The sequence below is a fragment of the Puma concolor genome, chromosome D4, assembly GCF_028749965.1.
Source record: "Puma concolor isolate L17-30 chromosome D4, mPumCon1.1.hap2, whole genome shotgun sequence".
In the NCBI taxonomy this organism is placed as follows: Eukaryota; Metazoa; Chordata; class Mammalia; order Carnivora; family Felidae; genus Puma; species Puma concolor.
In genome coordinates, this window is record NC_141679.1 from 32,680,358 (window position 1) to 32,697,164 (window position 16,807).

A 16,807-nucleotide genomic window follows, 5' to 3' on the forward strand; every position below is an offset into this window, starting at 1 on the left:
CCAGTGAAGAAATGGGCAGAAGACATGAACAGACACTTTTCGAAAGAAGACATCCAGATGGCTAACAGACACATGAAAAGATGCTCAACATCACTCATCGTCAGACAAATACAAAATAAAACCATAATGAGATACCACCTCCCACCTAGCAGATTGGCTAGAATTAACAACACAGGAAAGAACAGATGTTGGTGTGGACACAGAGAAAGGGGGACCCTCTTACACCATTGGTGGGAATGCAAATTGATGCAGCCACTCCGGAAAACAGTATGAGTTTCCTCAAAATGTTAAAAATAGAACTACCCTATGATCCAGCAACTGCACTACTAGATATTTACCCAAAGGATACAAAAATACAGATTCAAGAGGATACATACACCCCAATGTTTATAGCAGCATTATCAACAATAGCCAAATTGTGGAAGAGACCAAATGTCCATTGACTGATGAACAGATAGTGATACACACATGCACACACGGGCAGGCACAGGCACACACACACACACACACATACACACACGAGCATGCACAATGGAATATTACTTGGCCATCAAAAAGAATGAAATGTTGTCATTTACAACAATGTGGATAGAGCTAGAGAGTATTATGCTAAGTGAAATAAGTCACTAGGAGAAAGATAAATACCATATAATATTACTCATATGTGGAATTTAAGAAACAAAACAAATGAACATAGAGGGGGGAAAAGGAGGAAAATCAGGAAACAGACTCCTAACTATAGAAAACAAACTGAGGGCTGCTGGAAGGGAGGTGGGCAGGGGGATGGGTTAAATAGGTGATTGATACTTAGGAGGGCACTTGTTGTGATGGGCCCTGGGTGTTGTATAACTGTTGAATCACTAAATCCTACACCTTAAACAAATATTACACTGTACATAAACTAACTGGAATTTAAATAAAAACCTGAAAAAAGAAAATTAAATCATTGAGGTGGGGGGTGGGGGAGAAACCTTTCCCTTTCTGTAGCCCTTTGGTGCTCCGTTCTACTTTATTTATCTTTATTGAATAAACATCTTTAAATTTACTCAGTTGAATTGGGTTTTTTTTAACACCAATCTGATCCATTTAGCAAAATCAATCTTAAGTTGGTTTAAATTTTGAAAAATATGCTAGGAGTTAAGAGAAATAAAAACAGGGTAGCAATTGGGTGCAAGTTGAAATAAAAAACTGTTTTCTTTTTTCTTTTTTTCTTAAAATTTTTTTTTAAATTTTCACTTATGTTTGAGAGAGAGACGCACACAAAGCATGAGAAGGGAGGAGTAAAGAGAGGGAGACACAGAATCTGAAGCAAGCTCCAGCCTCTATGATATGGGGCTCGAACCCATGAGGCATTAAATCATGACCTGAGCCAAAGTTGGGACGCTTAACCGACTCAGCCACCCGGGTGCCCCAAAACTAACTCTTGAAATAAAAACATCTGAGAATTTTACTGCCAAAGAAGCATTTAGAGATTGTCTAAACCAAATGTCCTCATTTAGCAGAGATGAAAAGGACTGAGTTAAGTTGTGACATGTACAGCACCACACAGCTCCTAAAGGACCCAAATCCTGGGAGTTTTCTAACAATTCATGATTTCAGGAAATCAGACTGATAGGGATTGTTAAAAAGAAAACCATAGGCCCAAAATGGTATTTCTCGGGCCAAGCCCAGTCACCAAACCAAGGCTTAATTACTAACCTAATTGCAGTTTCAACCTCCTCCAGAAATTTAGTCTTAACCTGTGAATCAGGAATTTTCAGATAAGTGCAAAGGTGATCTGTCACAGGGGTGTTCTCCATCCACCAGAGGCTAGATGAGGTCATCTGCAAATAATAAGACCCCCTTACCTCCTCCCTAAAGGGAAGGTGATCTTGCCTGGATTCTTTACTTTTACTTATCATTTTCTTGCCCTACCCTGCTTTCCATAAAAAACAAAAACCTTCTTGTACAACTCCTCAGGGAGCCTTTCTACCCTTTAGATGGAACACTGCCCCATTTATGAATTGTTTAATAAAGGCAATTAGATCTTCAAATATGCCCAGTTGAATTTGGTTTTTAAAACAGGATACATAACAGTTCATGTATCATGAGCACATCTGGGTGAAAAAGGTGGGAAGCGCATATATATTGTGCTTTTCATTTAATTTCCCAGAAAGGTACACAATGACCAGTTAACAACAGTTTTCTCAATGGAACAGGACTGCGAAACAGCAGGTTTCACTTCATTATATTTTCTACTGTTTGCATATTATTTCCACTCTTAACAGGTATTTTTATAATAAGCATAAGTTAATAGAAGAATAAGTAGAGTTGGGGAAATACAAAAGTGATTAATTACCCAAAGCACAATGCTCTTCACAGTGTGAATCTAAGTAAATCGAGAGAAGAGCCATCTGAGCCTAAATGACCTAAGATGGAAACAAAAAAAACTGCTATTTTAAAGAACATTTTCCTGAAGACAAAAAGCACAAGGCTGCTTTTCAAGGGTATAATTAAACGCAGGCCCGAAGGTATGAGACTGAAGAGAGAGGAAGCAAATCAAGCATTTACAGAGTAGTAGGTCATTAACTCAAATCAGAACCATCAACCAGAAAGACCTCAGCTTCTCCAAGTGTGAAATGGAAGCCCTTACCTAGAAAGAGAGTCAGGGAGGAAAATGAAAAGGCAGCACAAAGGTGGATGAGGAAGACAAAAATATGAAAAGCTGAGAATAGAGAGGTATTCCTTTTTGGCTGTCCTCCCAGGGTAAGGAGGAAGAGCCTGAGCCCACCCCTAGGGCTGCTTGGGAAGCAGAACAGCCTGCGGCAGGATATTTAGACATTTCCATACCTGGTAAGCGAGTTTGGAGTTCACTACTGCAATGTTATGATGTATAAGAAATACATATTTGGTCATTCAGAATTGAGTTGAATTCTTGGACACCTGCCTCTGTCCAAGAATCGTTTGTTGGTGTGGGGGAAACTTCCATGCACACAGAACCAATTTAACCATCCCTTAAGTCTGTGGAAGCCAAGAAAGAGACTTACATGAGCATTCAGGGCCAGAGGCACAAAACCTCACAGACACACCAGTGAATGTGGGCAGATTTCCCCACCAGATGACATCTACATGAGAATTCTACCAGTAAGGTAAGCTCAAATGTACTCACAAGGCAAGAAGCAAAGGAAGGTGGAAACTGGAGAGCAATTGTTAAGTATATACCATGACCCGGCAATTCTACTTCTAGAAATGTGTCCTCAGGAAATAATCGGAATCTTTGACAAAATTGATTCTAAAGATGTAAAAATAACAAGAACATTAGTAACTGTAAAAGATAGGATTAAAATACGTGTGAAACAATAGAGGTGAGGTTACATAAATGATGGTATTTCCATACAAGTGAGTACTATCATGTAGTCAATAAAAGCCATATCCTAAAAAGCTGACTAAAGAAATGGGGGGAACGTTCACCATATATTGTTAAATAGAAAAAGAAAGCAGGCTATAAAAATTATATACAACCAAAAACAATATGCTTCATGAAAGAAGGTAATATTTATGTATTACAATACAGACTGCCAGTTCCTTTGTAATATCCATTCTCTCCTGAACCAATAATAGTAACAGAATCCCAATATGTAAGGGGGCAGCAATGTGCCCATCTAGTGAAAACCACATTTCTCCAGGCCACTTGTAGATAGATGTGCTCAATGAAGAGTAAAGTTGCTGAGTTGGGGCTTCCAAAAGTTGGGGCTTCTTTAAAGTGCAGCGTTGGTGGTATAGTGGTGAGCAGAGCTGCCTTCCAAGACTCTTTAAAGAGGGCTTATTTAGCTAGCAGCACCCTTTACACTGCCCCTTTTCTTCTTTCTGGGTAGAGGTCATGGTGAAAGCCCCAGCAGTCATTTTGTGACCATGAGGACCAAGACCTCACGCTGAAGATGGTACAGGGCAAGGAGCTTGATACTATCTCAGAATTGCTGTAACATCCCTGAACTTAACACTATGTAAGAGGACAAATGTTTTTCTTCTGTAATGTAAAACTGAACAATAGTGGCTTTAAAAAGTAGCTTTTTTAGGGACACCTGGGTGGCTCAGTTGGTTAGGCATCCAACTCTTGGTTTCGGCTCAAGTCATGATCGCACAAGTCATGAGTTTGAGCCCCACATTAGGCTCTGAACTGAGAACACGGAGCCTTCTTGGGATTCTCTCTCCCACTCTCTGCCCTTTTCCTGCTCATGCTCTTTCTCAAAATACAAACTTTAATAAGGTAACAAGTGGCTTAAAAAGCTTTAAAAAACCACAGTTTTATTTCAGATTTTGTTATGTCAGGTGACTAGTATAATGCTATGTATGTCTGTGTGAGAGGGATGAGTCACTGGACACTGACAGGGCCAGCTTCACCAGCACAGCAGGTGAGACTGGAGGATGTCCCTTGCCCTATGGGCCTCTCACCTGTGGCACAGCTGCATCGCCTCAGCAGCTGCTGTAGCCTCATCCAGCAGGGATGCGTTGGCCATGTCCATGCCTGTGATGTCGCACACCATGGTCTGGTAGTTTAGTAAACTCTCCAGTCTCCCCTGAGACACCTCTGGCTGGTATGGAGTATATTGGCTGATCCTGTGAGAGACATAAGAGGCCGTGTCCAAACTCTGACTCCACTATTGGGAAAAGCTCACAGAATGTCTTCATTTTGGAATTTAGTAACTGAAAATTAATTTTGCCCCTCTTGAGAATTGTGTATCAGTAAGCTTCCCTTTGACCTTTGTTGGTTTTTTTTTTCTTTTTCTTTTTTCAATTTTTTTTATTTTTTAAAATTTACATCCAAATTAGTTAGCATATAGTGAAACGATTTCAGGAGTAGATTCCTTAATGCCCCTTACCCATTTAGCCCATCCCGCCTCCCACAACCCCTGTAGTCACCTTCAGTTTGCTCTCCATATTTATGAGTCTCTTCTGTTTTGTCCCACTCCTTGTTTTTATATTACTTTTGTTTCCCTTCCCTTATGTTCCTCTGTTTTGTCTCTTAAAGTCGTCATGAGTGAAGTCATGATTTTTGTCTTTCTCTGACTAATTTCACTTAGCATAATACCCTCCAGTTCCACCCATGTAGCTGCAAATGACAAGACTTCATTCTTTTTGATTGCTGAGTAATACTCCATTGTATACCACAAGATGTATACCACATCTTCTTTATCCATTCTTCCATCGATGGACATTTGGGCTCTTTCCATACTTTGGCTATTGTTGATAGTGCTGCTATAAACATGGGGGTGCATGTGTCCCTTGGAAACAGCACACTTGTATCCAATGGATAAATGCCTAGTAGTGCAAGTGCTGGGTCGTAGGGTAGTTCTATTTTTAGTTTTTTGAGGAACCTCCCTACGGTTTTCCAGAGTGGCTGCACCAGCTTTCATTCCCATTCCCTTTGACCTTTGTAAGGAAGCTCAGAGATAAGTCATATTAACAATATTATCTTTTGCTTGGGTACATTCAGTATTTACATTTCTATCTCTTTAAGTTATTTTTTAATCTTACATTTCTTTTTTTATTAATCTTACCTTTCTATTTTAATAACCTTTTCATATCTATGTCCAGTAAAACCTTGAATTGAGAGTAACTTGAGCAAACATTTCTAATAAATTTTAACTTGACAAATGAGCTATGTCATGATCACAACTGAGACAATGGTTCTTGAAATTCACTGATATGCAAGTGCTTTGGATTACAACCATGTTTCTGGAACCAAGGTTTTACTGTATTTTATTATAAGCTGGCTCTTAAAATCCACTTGAAGCTACCTATAGCAACATAAACAGAAGTTTTACTCCCTGTTATCTTTCTTCTAGCTAAGACTACCTCAATCACAGTTCACAATAGGAAAGCATCCAAGAATCTACTATTTAATACTCAAAACTTATTGTTTAGGGGCACTTGCTTGGCTCAGTTGGTTAAGCACCTGGCTCTTGGTTTTGGCTTAGTTCTTGATCTCACAGTTTGTGAGTTTTAGACCAGTGTCAGGTGGGCTTCTCATGGGGATTTTCTCTCCTCACTGTCTGCCTTTACCCCCCACCTTAAGTGCACGTGCACACACATGCATGGACTTTCTAAAATAAATGCTAAAAAAAAAAAAAAATTCAAGGATATAAATGGTTAGAAAGCAGCATGGATGTGAGTTCTACCCTTATATCCTCCAGTTACTAGCCAAAAATGGTTTATTAGGTATTTGAGTTAACCCACTTAGTGCCTTCATCCTTTTTTTTTTTTTTTTCATTCCTTCATTCACTCACTCATCCATGTTATTACATGCCTACTAAGTGTCAAGAACCATATAATAAGTTCTGGTAATGATACATCATAAGCAAATAGATCCCTGATATCAAGGAGAACATACTGTAATGGGGAAAAAGTGATAATAAATGAAATTATTTCACCATGATAATATTTTAAAGAAACTAAAATAAGCTGATAAGATAGAGGGTAACTGAGAACGTGTGGTAGAGCTATCTTTTCACCAAGAATCTGTTCACTCTGACAACCACCAAAGTGGGATAGATTGGGGCCCACACTCCCACATATGGTTGACATAACTCTATTTTTGTTCTTCCCAGCCAGGAAAGCATTAGGAAAAAAATTTAGGCTTTTTGTTTTGTTTTCACTTTTTCAAGCCTTATGCCTTTCTCTCCTCCTCTGGTAATCATGTACAGGATATTTCCATCCTTTTTCTTTTTTCTTTTTTGAAGGCTTTGAAAACAATACTTCTTATGTTGAGCAGAAGTGGGTGGGGGAACTTGCTTTACCAAGCAGTACAATGTCAAGACTTTGAAATAATTTTCCCAAAACTTTTATTGGTATAGCTGTGTGTGTGTGTGTGTGTGTGTGTGTGTGTGTGTGTGTACACGCACATGTGTGCGTGTGTGTGCGCACAGCAGAGTACATTTTTGTTTCAGTTAACTCCTTGAACAGCCTGCCTTAGCAACTCAGTTTGCCAAATTCTAACTGGGTGGTGAACTGGAATGAATGAGGCACACAATACATGTTGTAGACAAGTAGAAAAGGAATTTGAGTAGAAATGGGGTCACACAAAAGGCATAGACAAGGAGCAATTGTGACCTCACATCAGATAAGACTTTCACACACAGCATTGCCTGCCACCACAAAGACACGCTTAGTATGCCTGGCTAACATGAAACTTTATTCAGAGTCATTATTTTACATATAGACAGACACACAAACTTGCATACATGCACATACGAGCGTACACACAGATTAGCTAGTCCATCTAATGAATGGGAGAGACCCAGTATATCCAATGACATATAATATACAATAGGAATACAGAGAGCAATGCTCCAAAGCACTGAAAGTTGAAAAATGAGGAACAAAATGAAGTGTCCACCGAAAAAGAATGATTGGACACTATACACACATAATACTATGCATTTACTAAAAATGATGGATAAAAGAATATTTCCTGACATGGAAATGTTCCCAATATATTAATTTTAAAAGTACAATGTAAAATTCCTTGATCCCATTTTTATAAATTCATAAAAACAAGTAAACCAAAGTGTAAACTATAGTTTTCTCTGGGTGGTTTTTACTTCCTTTTTATTTTGTATTCTGAATATTAAAGACCTCTGCTACCATTTATTAATCACTTTATATATCAAGAATTGACAACCTTACACCTTTTCATTGTACAAAGTGAAAAACTCAGTCAACTGTCAAAAAAATAAAATCACTCATTATCCCAAAACTCCATTGTTATAATAGTTAACATTTACATACATTTCTTTTGTGTTTTTTCTTTTTCTCTTTTGTGACAGGCACACTCAACTATTATGCTGTCCATTTTTCTGTTGTGTTGTCTGTCTCTTGTTGATTTGTGACTTTTCTTTATAATTCTTTTTTCTCCAGCTTTATTGAGGTAATCAAAGCTGTATATATTTAAAGTATGCAATGTAATCATTTGATATATATGTATACATTGTGAGATTACCAGTTGGTTAATTTACTCTCTTTTCTACATCATATATATGAGAGTAAATTAACTCATATATATACATATATGAGATATATATATATGAGATATATATTATATATATATATATATATATATATATATATGAGATATATATTATATATATATATATATATATATATATATATATATATATATATGTTTATTTTCAGGGGCACCTGGGTGGCTCAGTTGGTTAAATGACCAACTTTGGCTCAGGTCATGATCTCACAGTTTGTGAGTTTGAGCCCCGCATCATCACACTCTGTGCTGACAGCCCAGACCCTAGAGCCTGCCTTGGACTCTGTGTCTCCCTCTCTCTCTCTCTGCTCCTCCACTCACGCTGCCTCTCTCTCTCTCTCTCTCTCCCTCAGAAATGAATAAACATTTAAAAAAATAGCAAATTTTTATTTTCAAAGAGAGAGAGTACAAGCGACCACGGAGGGGCAGAGTCCCAAGCAGACTCTACACTGTCAGGGCAGAGCCTGACATGGGGCTCAGCCCCACAAAACCGTGAGATCATGACCTGAGCTAAAATAAAGAGTTGGATGCTTAACCTATTGAGCCATGCCAAGTGCCCCCATATTTATATTTAAAGTAAGACTATGCCCTATGTACATTTTTCTTTTTCTTTTTTTAATTTTACTTTTTTTGTTTTTATTATGTACTACATTGATACACTGCATAACCTTCTAGAAAGGGTAGATGAGCATAACTGAATTATTCTTCATCAGTCAGGAAAAGGCTTCTTCAATCAATATTCTCCAAACACTTTGACACATAGTAACGATTAACTCCAGAGATGTGCCTATCTCTTTGCATCAGACTCCACTGATACGGGTAATAGGCAACCCTTTTTTCCTTGCCCTCGTTACAGAACCTTTGGATGTACGCAGTGGCTCATGCCAGGGATGACCAAGCACACTACCATGATGCCGATCCCGGGCAGAATCTCAAACCACCTCGTGCCGCGGCTGCCAGGACCAAGCCCTTCCTTCCTGACCCCTAAAGGTGACCCTATCTCGGACCCTTCCCGGTAGGCTCCTGTAAATTTTTCTATACTGATTTTAGAAAATACTGATTTTCTATACTGATTTTTTCTATACTGATTTTCATTAACATTATTCCATGGACAATTTCTAATAACTTCATTATTCTACAACATAATTTTAATTGTTATGTGGTATTAAATCATTTTATTTACCATAAATTCCCTTCAAATTAAACATTGCTTTGTGTTTTAAATATTAGAAATAGCATAACAGTGAACAGCCTTCTCTTTGTCTTATTTCCTTTGGATAATTTCTTAAAAGTGGAATTTTGAATTGTATATGAAAATTAGTTTTAAGGTTCTCAGTATATATTGCCATGTCCCTCTCCAGAAAGAACATATCTGTATGTACTCTTAAGTAGTATAATGATTCACAGATTTCTCTGCATTATCATGACACTAAATATTAATATGCCCTGGGTTTCAACCTTAATTCTTTTTTTTTTTTTATTTTTTTTTTCCAACGTTTATTTATTTTTGGGACAGAGAGAGAGAGAGAGAGAGAGAGAGAGAGAGAGAGCATGAACGGGGGAGGGGCAGAGAGAGAGGAAGACACAGAATCGGAAACAGGCTCCAGGCTCTGAGCCATCAGCCCAGAGCCTGACGCGGGGCTCGAACTCACGGACCGCGAGATCGTGACCTGGCTGAAGTCGGACGCTTAACCGACTGCGCCACCCAGGCGCCCCTCAACCTTAACTCTTTAACTTACTACCTGTGAACTGGGACAAGTAACTAAATCTCTCTGCCAATTTCTCTTGGTGATAACATCACCTATATCATGTTTTCTTTGCACTCAAAGGAGATTAATATATATAAAGTATTTGGAAACGGTAAAATCCTACCTAAATGTTAGTTGTTTTGAAAAGTTGTGTTTTTCCCCTATTTTGATCTTTAAGAGGGTTTACATATAGTTCTACTCAGATATTATTAGATATTTCTACTTGGAAAGTTTTTTTTTTCTCCCCCTGGAAATTTATCACATCTTGTGTCAGCCTCACATTGCCTATTCTTACTCCAACTAGATCCCCCAAACAAACTAGTTTCTCTTCTGGAATATTCTTATTCCTTCAGAGGTACTCTGCCAATTCTCAAGGTAGAAAATACAGTTTTTTTGAGCTCAAATAATGATTAATTCCCATAGTCTTCCTTCCAATGCCTTATATCCACCGCTTGTTCTTTATCGCCTTACTGCCCTGATGCTGTCCTTAGAACAGGAAACTATTGAATATCTGTGGTGCAGATGTGTGCTGTATTTGACTTCCTTGCTTAAATGGGGATGTCTCCCCATTACCTGCAGGAAAAAACCCCATACCTCCCAAGCACAGTCCTTCATACCAGAGACTGTGCTGTTCCTTTCATAAGAGACTTTGAGATTTAATATTCTCTTCCCTTGCTCATCTTTTCTCACTGTGCTCATCACTTCATAAGCCCAAACTTGGGCTGATGCTAACTAGCACTGCTAAAGGTAGAGAGATATAATTTTTTCTTGCAAAAAAATAACATATGATCCCACTTCTTTTACTTGTGAACTTCCTTTATAGTCTACACATTTTCTACAGTACTGAAATAACTGGCATTAAAGGTCTTAACAAGCATCTATTTAAAAAATTCAGTTCAGTGAGTCTGAGGCCCAAGGATACTAGAAAACCCTCATTTCAGGGGAAAAATGTTAACACGGGGCCTGCTGTAATACATGCTTCAATTAGACAAAATACACTGATTAAGAAAGTGTGTCTGTAATCTACATTTTTTTTATTTCTTTTCTTTTTTAAAGGTTTTATTTTTAAGTAATCTTTACACCCAATGTGGGGCTCAAACTCACAACTTCAAGATCAAGAGTTGTGTGCTCCACCAACTGAGCCAACCAGGTGCTTCTACATTTTCTATATTTCAACTGACTATTTAACTGAATTCATTTCTGTTTCTTGTTGTATTTTAATTTTTTTTTTTTTTAAAGCATCTGCACATCCAAGAAGGCATTTTGTCTGGCTCAAACAGGATGTTTGTTATATTCAACTTGGCATTAACATTTATTCAAAATAATCAGTATTTTCATGATTTGGGGCTGTGACTTCCTCATAGAATTGAGAAAGAAGATGATGGTGGGTTTTGAGGTAGGACAAACATTCATTAGATTCTGTCATTTTAATCCCAGTGCCAAAGTTACACAAAACAGAAATAGGTACAAAAAATATATGTGTTTTTTTTTTATATTAGTTACTGATGTTATCAGCAGTAAAAGATTTGTAGCAGTGGACCCCAGAAAATAAAATTCTGGACCTGATGTAAATTTTCTTGTAAGAGCCCCAATGTTTGTATTCTTTTGAAGCTATGTTGTCCATTTATTTTCACCTCACGTTACCGGAATTTGTTGGCTCCGTCTCTATGGAAACCATTCAGAAGGATGATAATGTGAAATCTCATGTGCACAGCCCTCTCTATCAGTGCTGGTGAGGTACAATATTACCCTGTGATTCAAATCCGCTTTCAGTAAATGGAAAAGAATAATATGTAAAATGTGCCCAAAAACCAGGACTGAAAAGCACAAACAACATTGGCTCCCTCTCAAAATCCTGGCTGCTCCTAAAGTAAATTAACACATCCACTCACAGCCAGGAAGCAATATGGTGAATATTCTCTATGGCCACCAAGAGTGAAGGACCCTGGCCACTGAAATGCTGAAGCTCATTCATGTACTTTTGAGGCTTATTTTGTAAGGGAAAGAGAGACAGACCATTTGCATTTGGAGTTTATCATTCAAACTTTTATCAAAACCATAGTGGAAAACATGCCTCAGCAATGCAAGTACATTCTCTCACACACACCAAAAGCAAAGCAACAACAACAAAACACAAACAACTCTACCTCTTTGATAGTTCTTTCCTGTTCTCTTACTAATGAAGGAATGGAGCATGTTCAAACTAAAAGCTGTGGCCAGGGATCTGGCGCCTATAATGATGGGACACAAGTAACTGCATCTAGGACAAAGCACTCTGAGCAACCAGGTCTGCTTTGCATTCATGCAAAAGCAGAAAATGATGCAAAGGTGCTGTGCTCCAATACATGCAGGATAACTTCTGTGCTGACCCGCACAAATGCCTTTTTCCTCAGAACTACAGGTCTGGACTTGAGGCAGCAGATAACTGTCATCTGTACTGATAGCGAAACACACCTCCAGCCCCTCACAGACTCAAACACACAGAAACCAGTTATGCTTGTGGGTGGTATGCAGGTAAGTATAAGTTCCCATGTCATAAACCGTAGCCACAGCAGGTTTATTCCTGGTGCTAAGAACACTTTGTGCAAAGTTTAAGTAAGACATTTTCAAAATGCCAAAATTGTCAAAAAATTTGTATTCTTAGATGGGTCTGCATATTTGTATGTGTGTGTGCATATGTGCATGTATGTGGTGTGGTATGTGTACAAGAGGTAGCTCGATGTTTTAAGGAGAGAATGAGGGGGTAGGGAGGGAGTGAGCAGGATCTCAGTGGAATCAGGGAAATGAAAAATTACAAAAATCAGAAAGGAGTGTGAACTCATCTGGTTTTGCTAACTGGTGCTCAGAAGTTAGCTCTTTCCCTCCCACAGAGGGCCCTATCTTCATGTGCTGACTACAACAAAACAGTACATTTTTTGGCAGCTCCTGAGTTTTTTGGGGGTATGAGGGTTACATATTTGTTTTTAAGGTAAAAAAAATGGATTAATCAATGTCTCAATAGTCTGTCCTAGGGTGGCGGGTAAAGAGCCACTTATATAAAGCCATTATATACAAATGAGAATTCTGATCACTGAGAATTCAAATTAAATTTAAAATTTATTGCTGTGGAGCATGTCCTTTGGTATTTCAAAAGCTCACGTTGGGGCACCTTATGATTTCCCATAGAGAAGCCTACCTTCCCTTTACTAAAGTTGATTTTTTTACATATGCTAACCTAAAAGACAATCTTTACATCTTGCTATAATTACCTTTGAATTGCAGAGGCAATTGCTTACTCTATCCTCACATGATAATTGGTAGTACTAGAAATTAAAGTTACCTCTTATATCATCAAGTGCCAAGCATTGAAACTTGTTTTTAAAATTTTTTTTTTTTATGGGGCGCCTGGGTGGCGCAGTCGGTTAAGCGTCCGACTTCAGCCAGGTCACGATCTCGCGGTCCGTGAGTTCGAGCCCCGCGTCGGGCTCTGGGCGGATGGCTCAGAGCCTGGAGCCTGTTTCCGATTCTGTGTCTCCCTCTCTCTCTGCCCCTCCGCCGTTCATGCTCTGTCTCTCTCTGTCCCAAAAATAAATAAAAACGTTGAAAAGAAAATTTTTTTTTAATTTTTTTTACTGTTTTTTTTTTTTTTTTTTGGAGAGAGAGAGAGAGAGAGTGTGTGTGTGAGCTAGGGAGGGGCAGAGAGAGAGGGAGACACAGAATCTGAAGCAGGCTCCAGGCTCTGAGCTGTCAGCACAGAGCCTGACATGGGACTTGAACTCAGAAATCATGACCTGAGCTGAAGTCAGAGGCTTAAAGGACTGAGGCACCTAGGCGCCCTAGGAAATTCAATTTGATCTGCCATTTCCTCCTTTTCTTTGTTCTCCACATCACTATGGAGGGGAGGGTGAGATTGGGGCTCCAGGAAAGTGAGTAAATAGGTTTCTAGAGATTAGGCTTTGATAAGATTGCCTTTTTCTTATAATTTACTAAGATATTGAGCAGTGTAGTAGCAGAAAGAGGGAGACAGAGGATCCAAAACAGTCTTCATGCTGTGAGTGCAAAGCCCAATACAGAGCTTGAACTCACAACCCTGAGATCGTGACTGAGCTGAAATCAAGAGTCGACCCTTAACCAACTGAGCCACCCAGATGCCCCTTGAAACTTATTTTTAAATATTAACTGGCACTATATATATTAATGTAAAACCATGTTAATTTACTCAATTTTTCAGCTTGTACTTCCTGGTATGTCTGTGTAAGAAGCCAATTGTGTATTATTACAGTTTCAGGTTATTTATATTTGATGTTTTATAAAACTCAAGTACAGCTATACTTATGGACCAAAGAAATGGCATCTGCATACTTGTTATACGTGCCTACATAATTAAAAAAAAAAAAAGTTATTTCTTACAGCAACTAACTCAAAAAAAAAGTCATCTGGGAATTATCATTGCCTCCACACTTCTGTTTCTACACCAGAAATAAGTGCATACATTCCTTTTGAGACATCAATTGAAATACAATTTCATATTCAAACATTCATACTTCAAATAAAGTATATGCGATGATAGTGATCCAAAACCAAGAGAAAAAAAGGCCCAGGCATCCCCATCTTTCCTCCTCTATAGTCAGATAATATTTCCCACTGGGCAGAAGCAGCAGATGGCCTGGTCTGCTCTCAGGCTCCTTTGGAGCCATGACCTCTGCCTATCAAGAAATATCCAAGGTGTTTTCTTATTTAGTATTGAGATGTGAACCTCTGTTTTGTTCTTCCTATCATACAGCCAACTGCAACGGAAAATAGCAAAATAGCATGGATGTGGACTTGGGTGTTTTCCTTAAGTGTTGGGGAAACACTTTCAGAGTTGTGCAAACAGTAGCAGCAAGAGTGGGCAGAACAGGGGAACACACACACACACACACACACACACACACACACACACACACTAGCACGCACACCCCTAGAATAGGAATGAGTTTCCTAATTGGTGAGATAAGAACAGAGCAAGCAACTGAGTATGTGCAGCTCCATCCCTTCTTTTACTGTTTCTAGAAGAGCCTGTTCACAGAATACATGTGTTCTCTTTCGCTACAAAGTGTTAAATAATGAAGCTGATATTTTAATCTCCATTTACCTAATACTATGTCTGCTTTTGCCATTGATTATGAACACAGAATATTGGGGGAAGGAGGTAAAGGACACTCCTAAAATCCTGAGAAGGCAATGGACTAAGATTCAGACTCACAGAGTAAGCTCAGACATAGGCTTAAAAAAAAAAAAAAAAAAAAAAGACATAACCTTAAAATCCCAGTGTCTCCGAAGAATAAAGCCCTGAATCTGTCCACCTACAAGTTGACATCTTGCTCAATGTGCTTACAAAGACAGAATGAACATTATATTGGAACAGATTAACACCATCGACATTTTAGAGCTCTAGAATGTTTTAAGGGAATAAAAGTGGGAAGAACCTCAACATTTTCTTTACATATAAGTAAGGAAATTTCCCAAACCAGAGAAAGCCAGGTAGGTTCCTGGAGGTTAGAGACAACACAGGAGTGTAGGTGTTAGTGTATAAGTTCTGATGCTCCAAGGGGGAGGAGGGCATGGGAAAATGGAGGGAAATAATGCAAATCAAAACACAGTACTCCTGTATTCAATCAACTAATACATTACCATCCTGCATTCTCCAGTAAGTTCCGCAAAATCGTCTGTGGCACAGAGCAGTTATAATAGCCCATGCCCATATACGATCTCCAGATCTGGTTTTTGCTGGAAATGGCATGCAGAGTTGTAAGGATTTCATTTTCACCTGATTGTAAGAAAGAGAGAAATATTATAGGCAAAAAATATCGCAAAAGAGAGCTTTAATTATAGTTGAAGACCTTTATTTCATTTGAATATACCCTATATAAGAAAACAGCTATCTGGAAAATATAAGAATCAATCCCTTAACAACACTAAGGACTAAATGTAGAAATCTCAAAAATCCACAAAATAGTACTCAATTACTCCTCAAAGTTGGTTCATCACAATTTTTTTTTTGGCTCCCCTTTTTTGGCTTTGTTAGAATTACCCAATTTTAATACTTGCCTCATTCCAACTTTCCTCTGGTTCCTTTACATTTCTGTGGTATTTACACCAAATAAAAATTCAGTTTTCTCTTAGTAAAGTACTGTTTTCCCTTTTAAATTGCCTTATACCAATATTGGCATAAGTCTTAAAAATACATGACCTATATTTTTCTCTAAAACTCCTCTACTAACTCTGATGCTTTTCCCTTTGTATCACTGACAGGGCTACTTATTTATTTTTTTAAGGTTATTTATTTATTTTGAGAGAGATAGAGACAGCATGTGTGAGCAGGGTAGAGGCAGAGGGTGGGGGGGAGGGAGAATCCCAAGCAGGCTCTGAGCTGTCAGCGCAGAGTCTGACATGGGGCACGAACTCACGAACCATGAGATCACGACCTGAGCCAAAACCAAGTCAGACATTTAACCGACTGAGCCATCCAAGCACCCTTGAAAGGGCTACTTATAAAAAGCTCTTCACCCAACAGTGTAAAATATTAGTTGTCATAAAAGATGTAGTTAAAAAAAAATGTTTTTAGTGTTTATGCATTTTTGAGAGACAGAGTGCGAGCAGGGGAGGGACAGAGAGAGAGAGAGAGAGAGACCGAGTCCGAAGTAGGCCCCAGGCTCCCAGCTGTCAGCACAGAGCCCCATATGGGGCTTGAACTCAGGAACTGTGAGATCATGAACTGAGTGATAGTAGAATGCTTAACCAACTGAGCTGCCCAGGCACCCCATAAAAGATGCAGTCTTAACCAGAATTCCCATTAAAGCATTTAGATAATTGAAAAGGAAGTACAAAGTTTTTGGTACAGGTGCGACCCTATTTGGGGTCATTCATATAATAATAACAAAATAATAATCGCATCTGACATTTGAGCATTACTCTTTGCCAAGAATTGCACCAAATGCTTTTCATGCAGCTAAGGAATCTAAGGCATGAACAGGATCACTGGCCCAAGGCTACATGACTTTTAAATTGAATGGTTACA

At 38.6% G+C, this 16,807-nt stretch overlaps 1 protein-coding gene across 1 annotated transcript in view; it reads right to left on the reverse strand.

Annotated features, from left to right (window-relative positions):
- Positions 1-16,807, reverse strand: part of GLDC (glycine decarboxylase) — a 97,819-nt gene that overhangs the window by 61,473 nt on the left and 19,539 nt on the right. The window contains exons 3-4 of the mRNA XM_086685230.1: positions 15,421-15,556; positions 4,432-4,596 (exon numbers count right to left, since the gene is read on the reverse strand). Of these exons, the coding sequence (XP_086541356.1) occupies positions 4,432-4,596; positions 15,421-15,556 (301 nt within the window). The remainder of the gene's footprint in view (positions 1-4,431; positions 4,597-15,420; positions 15,557-16,807) is intronic.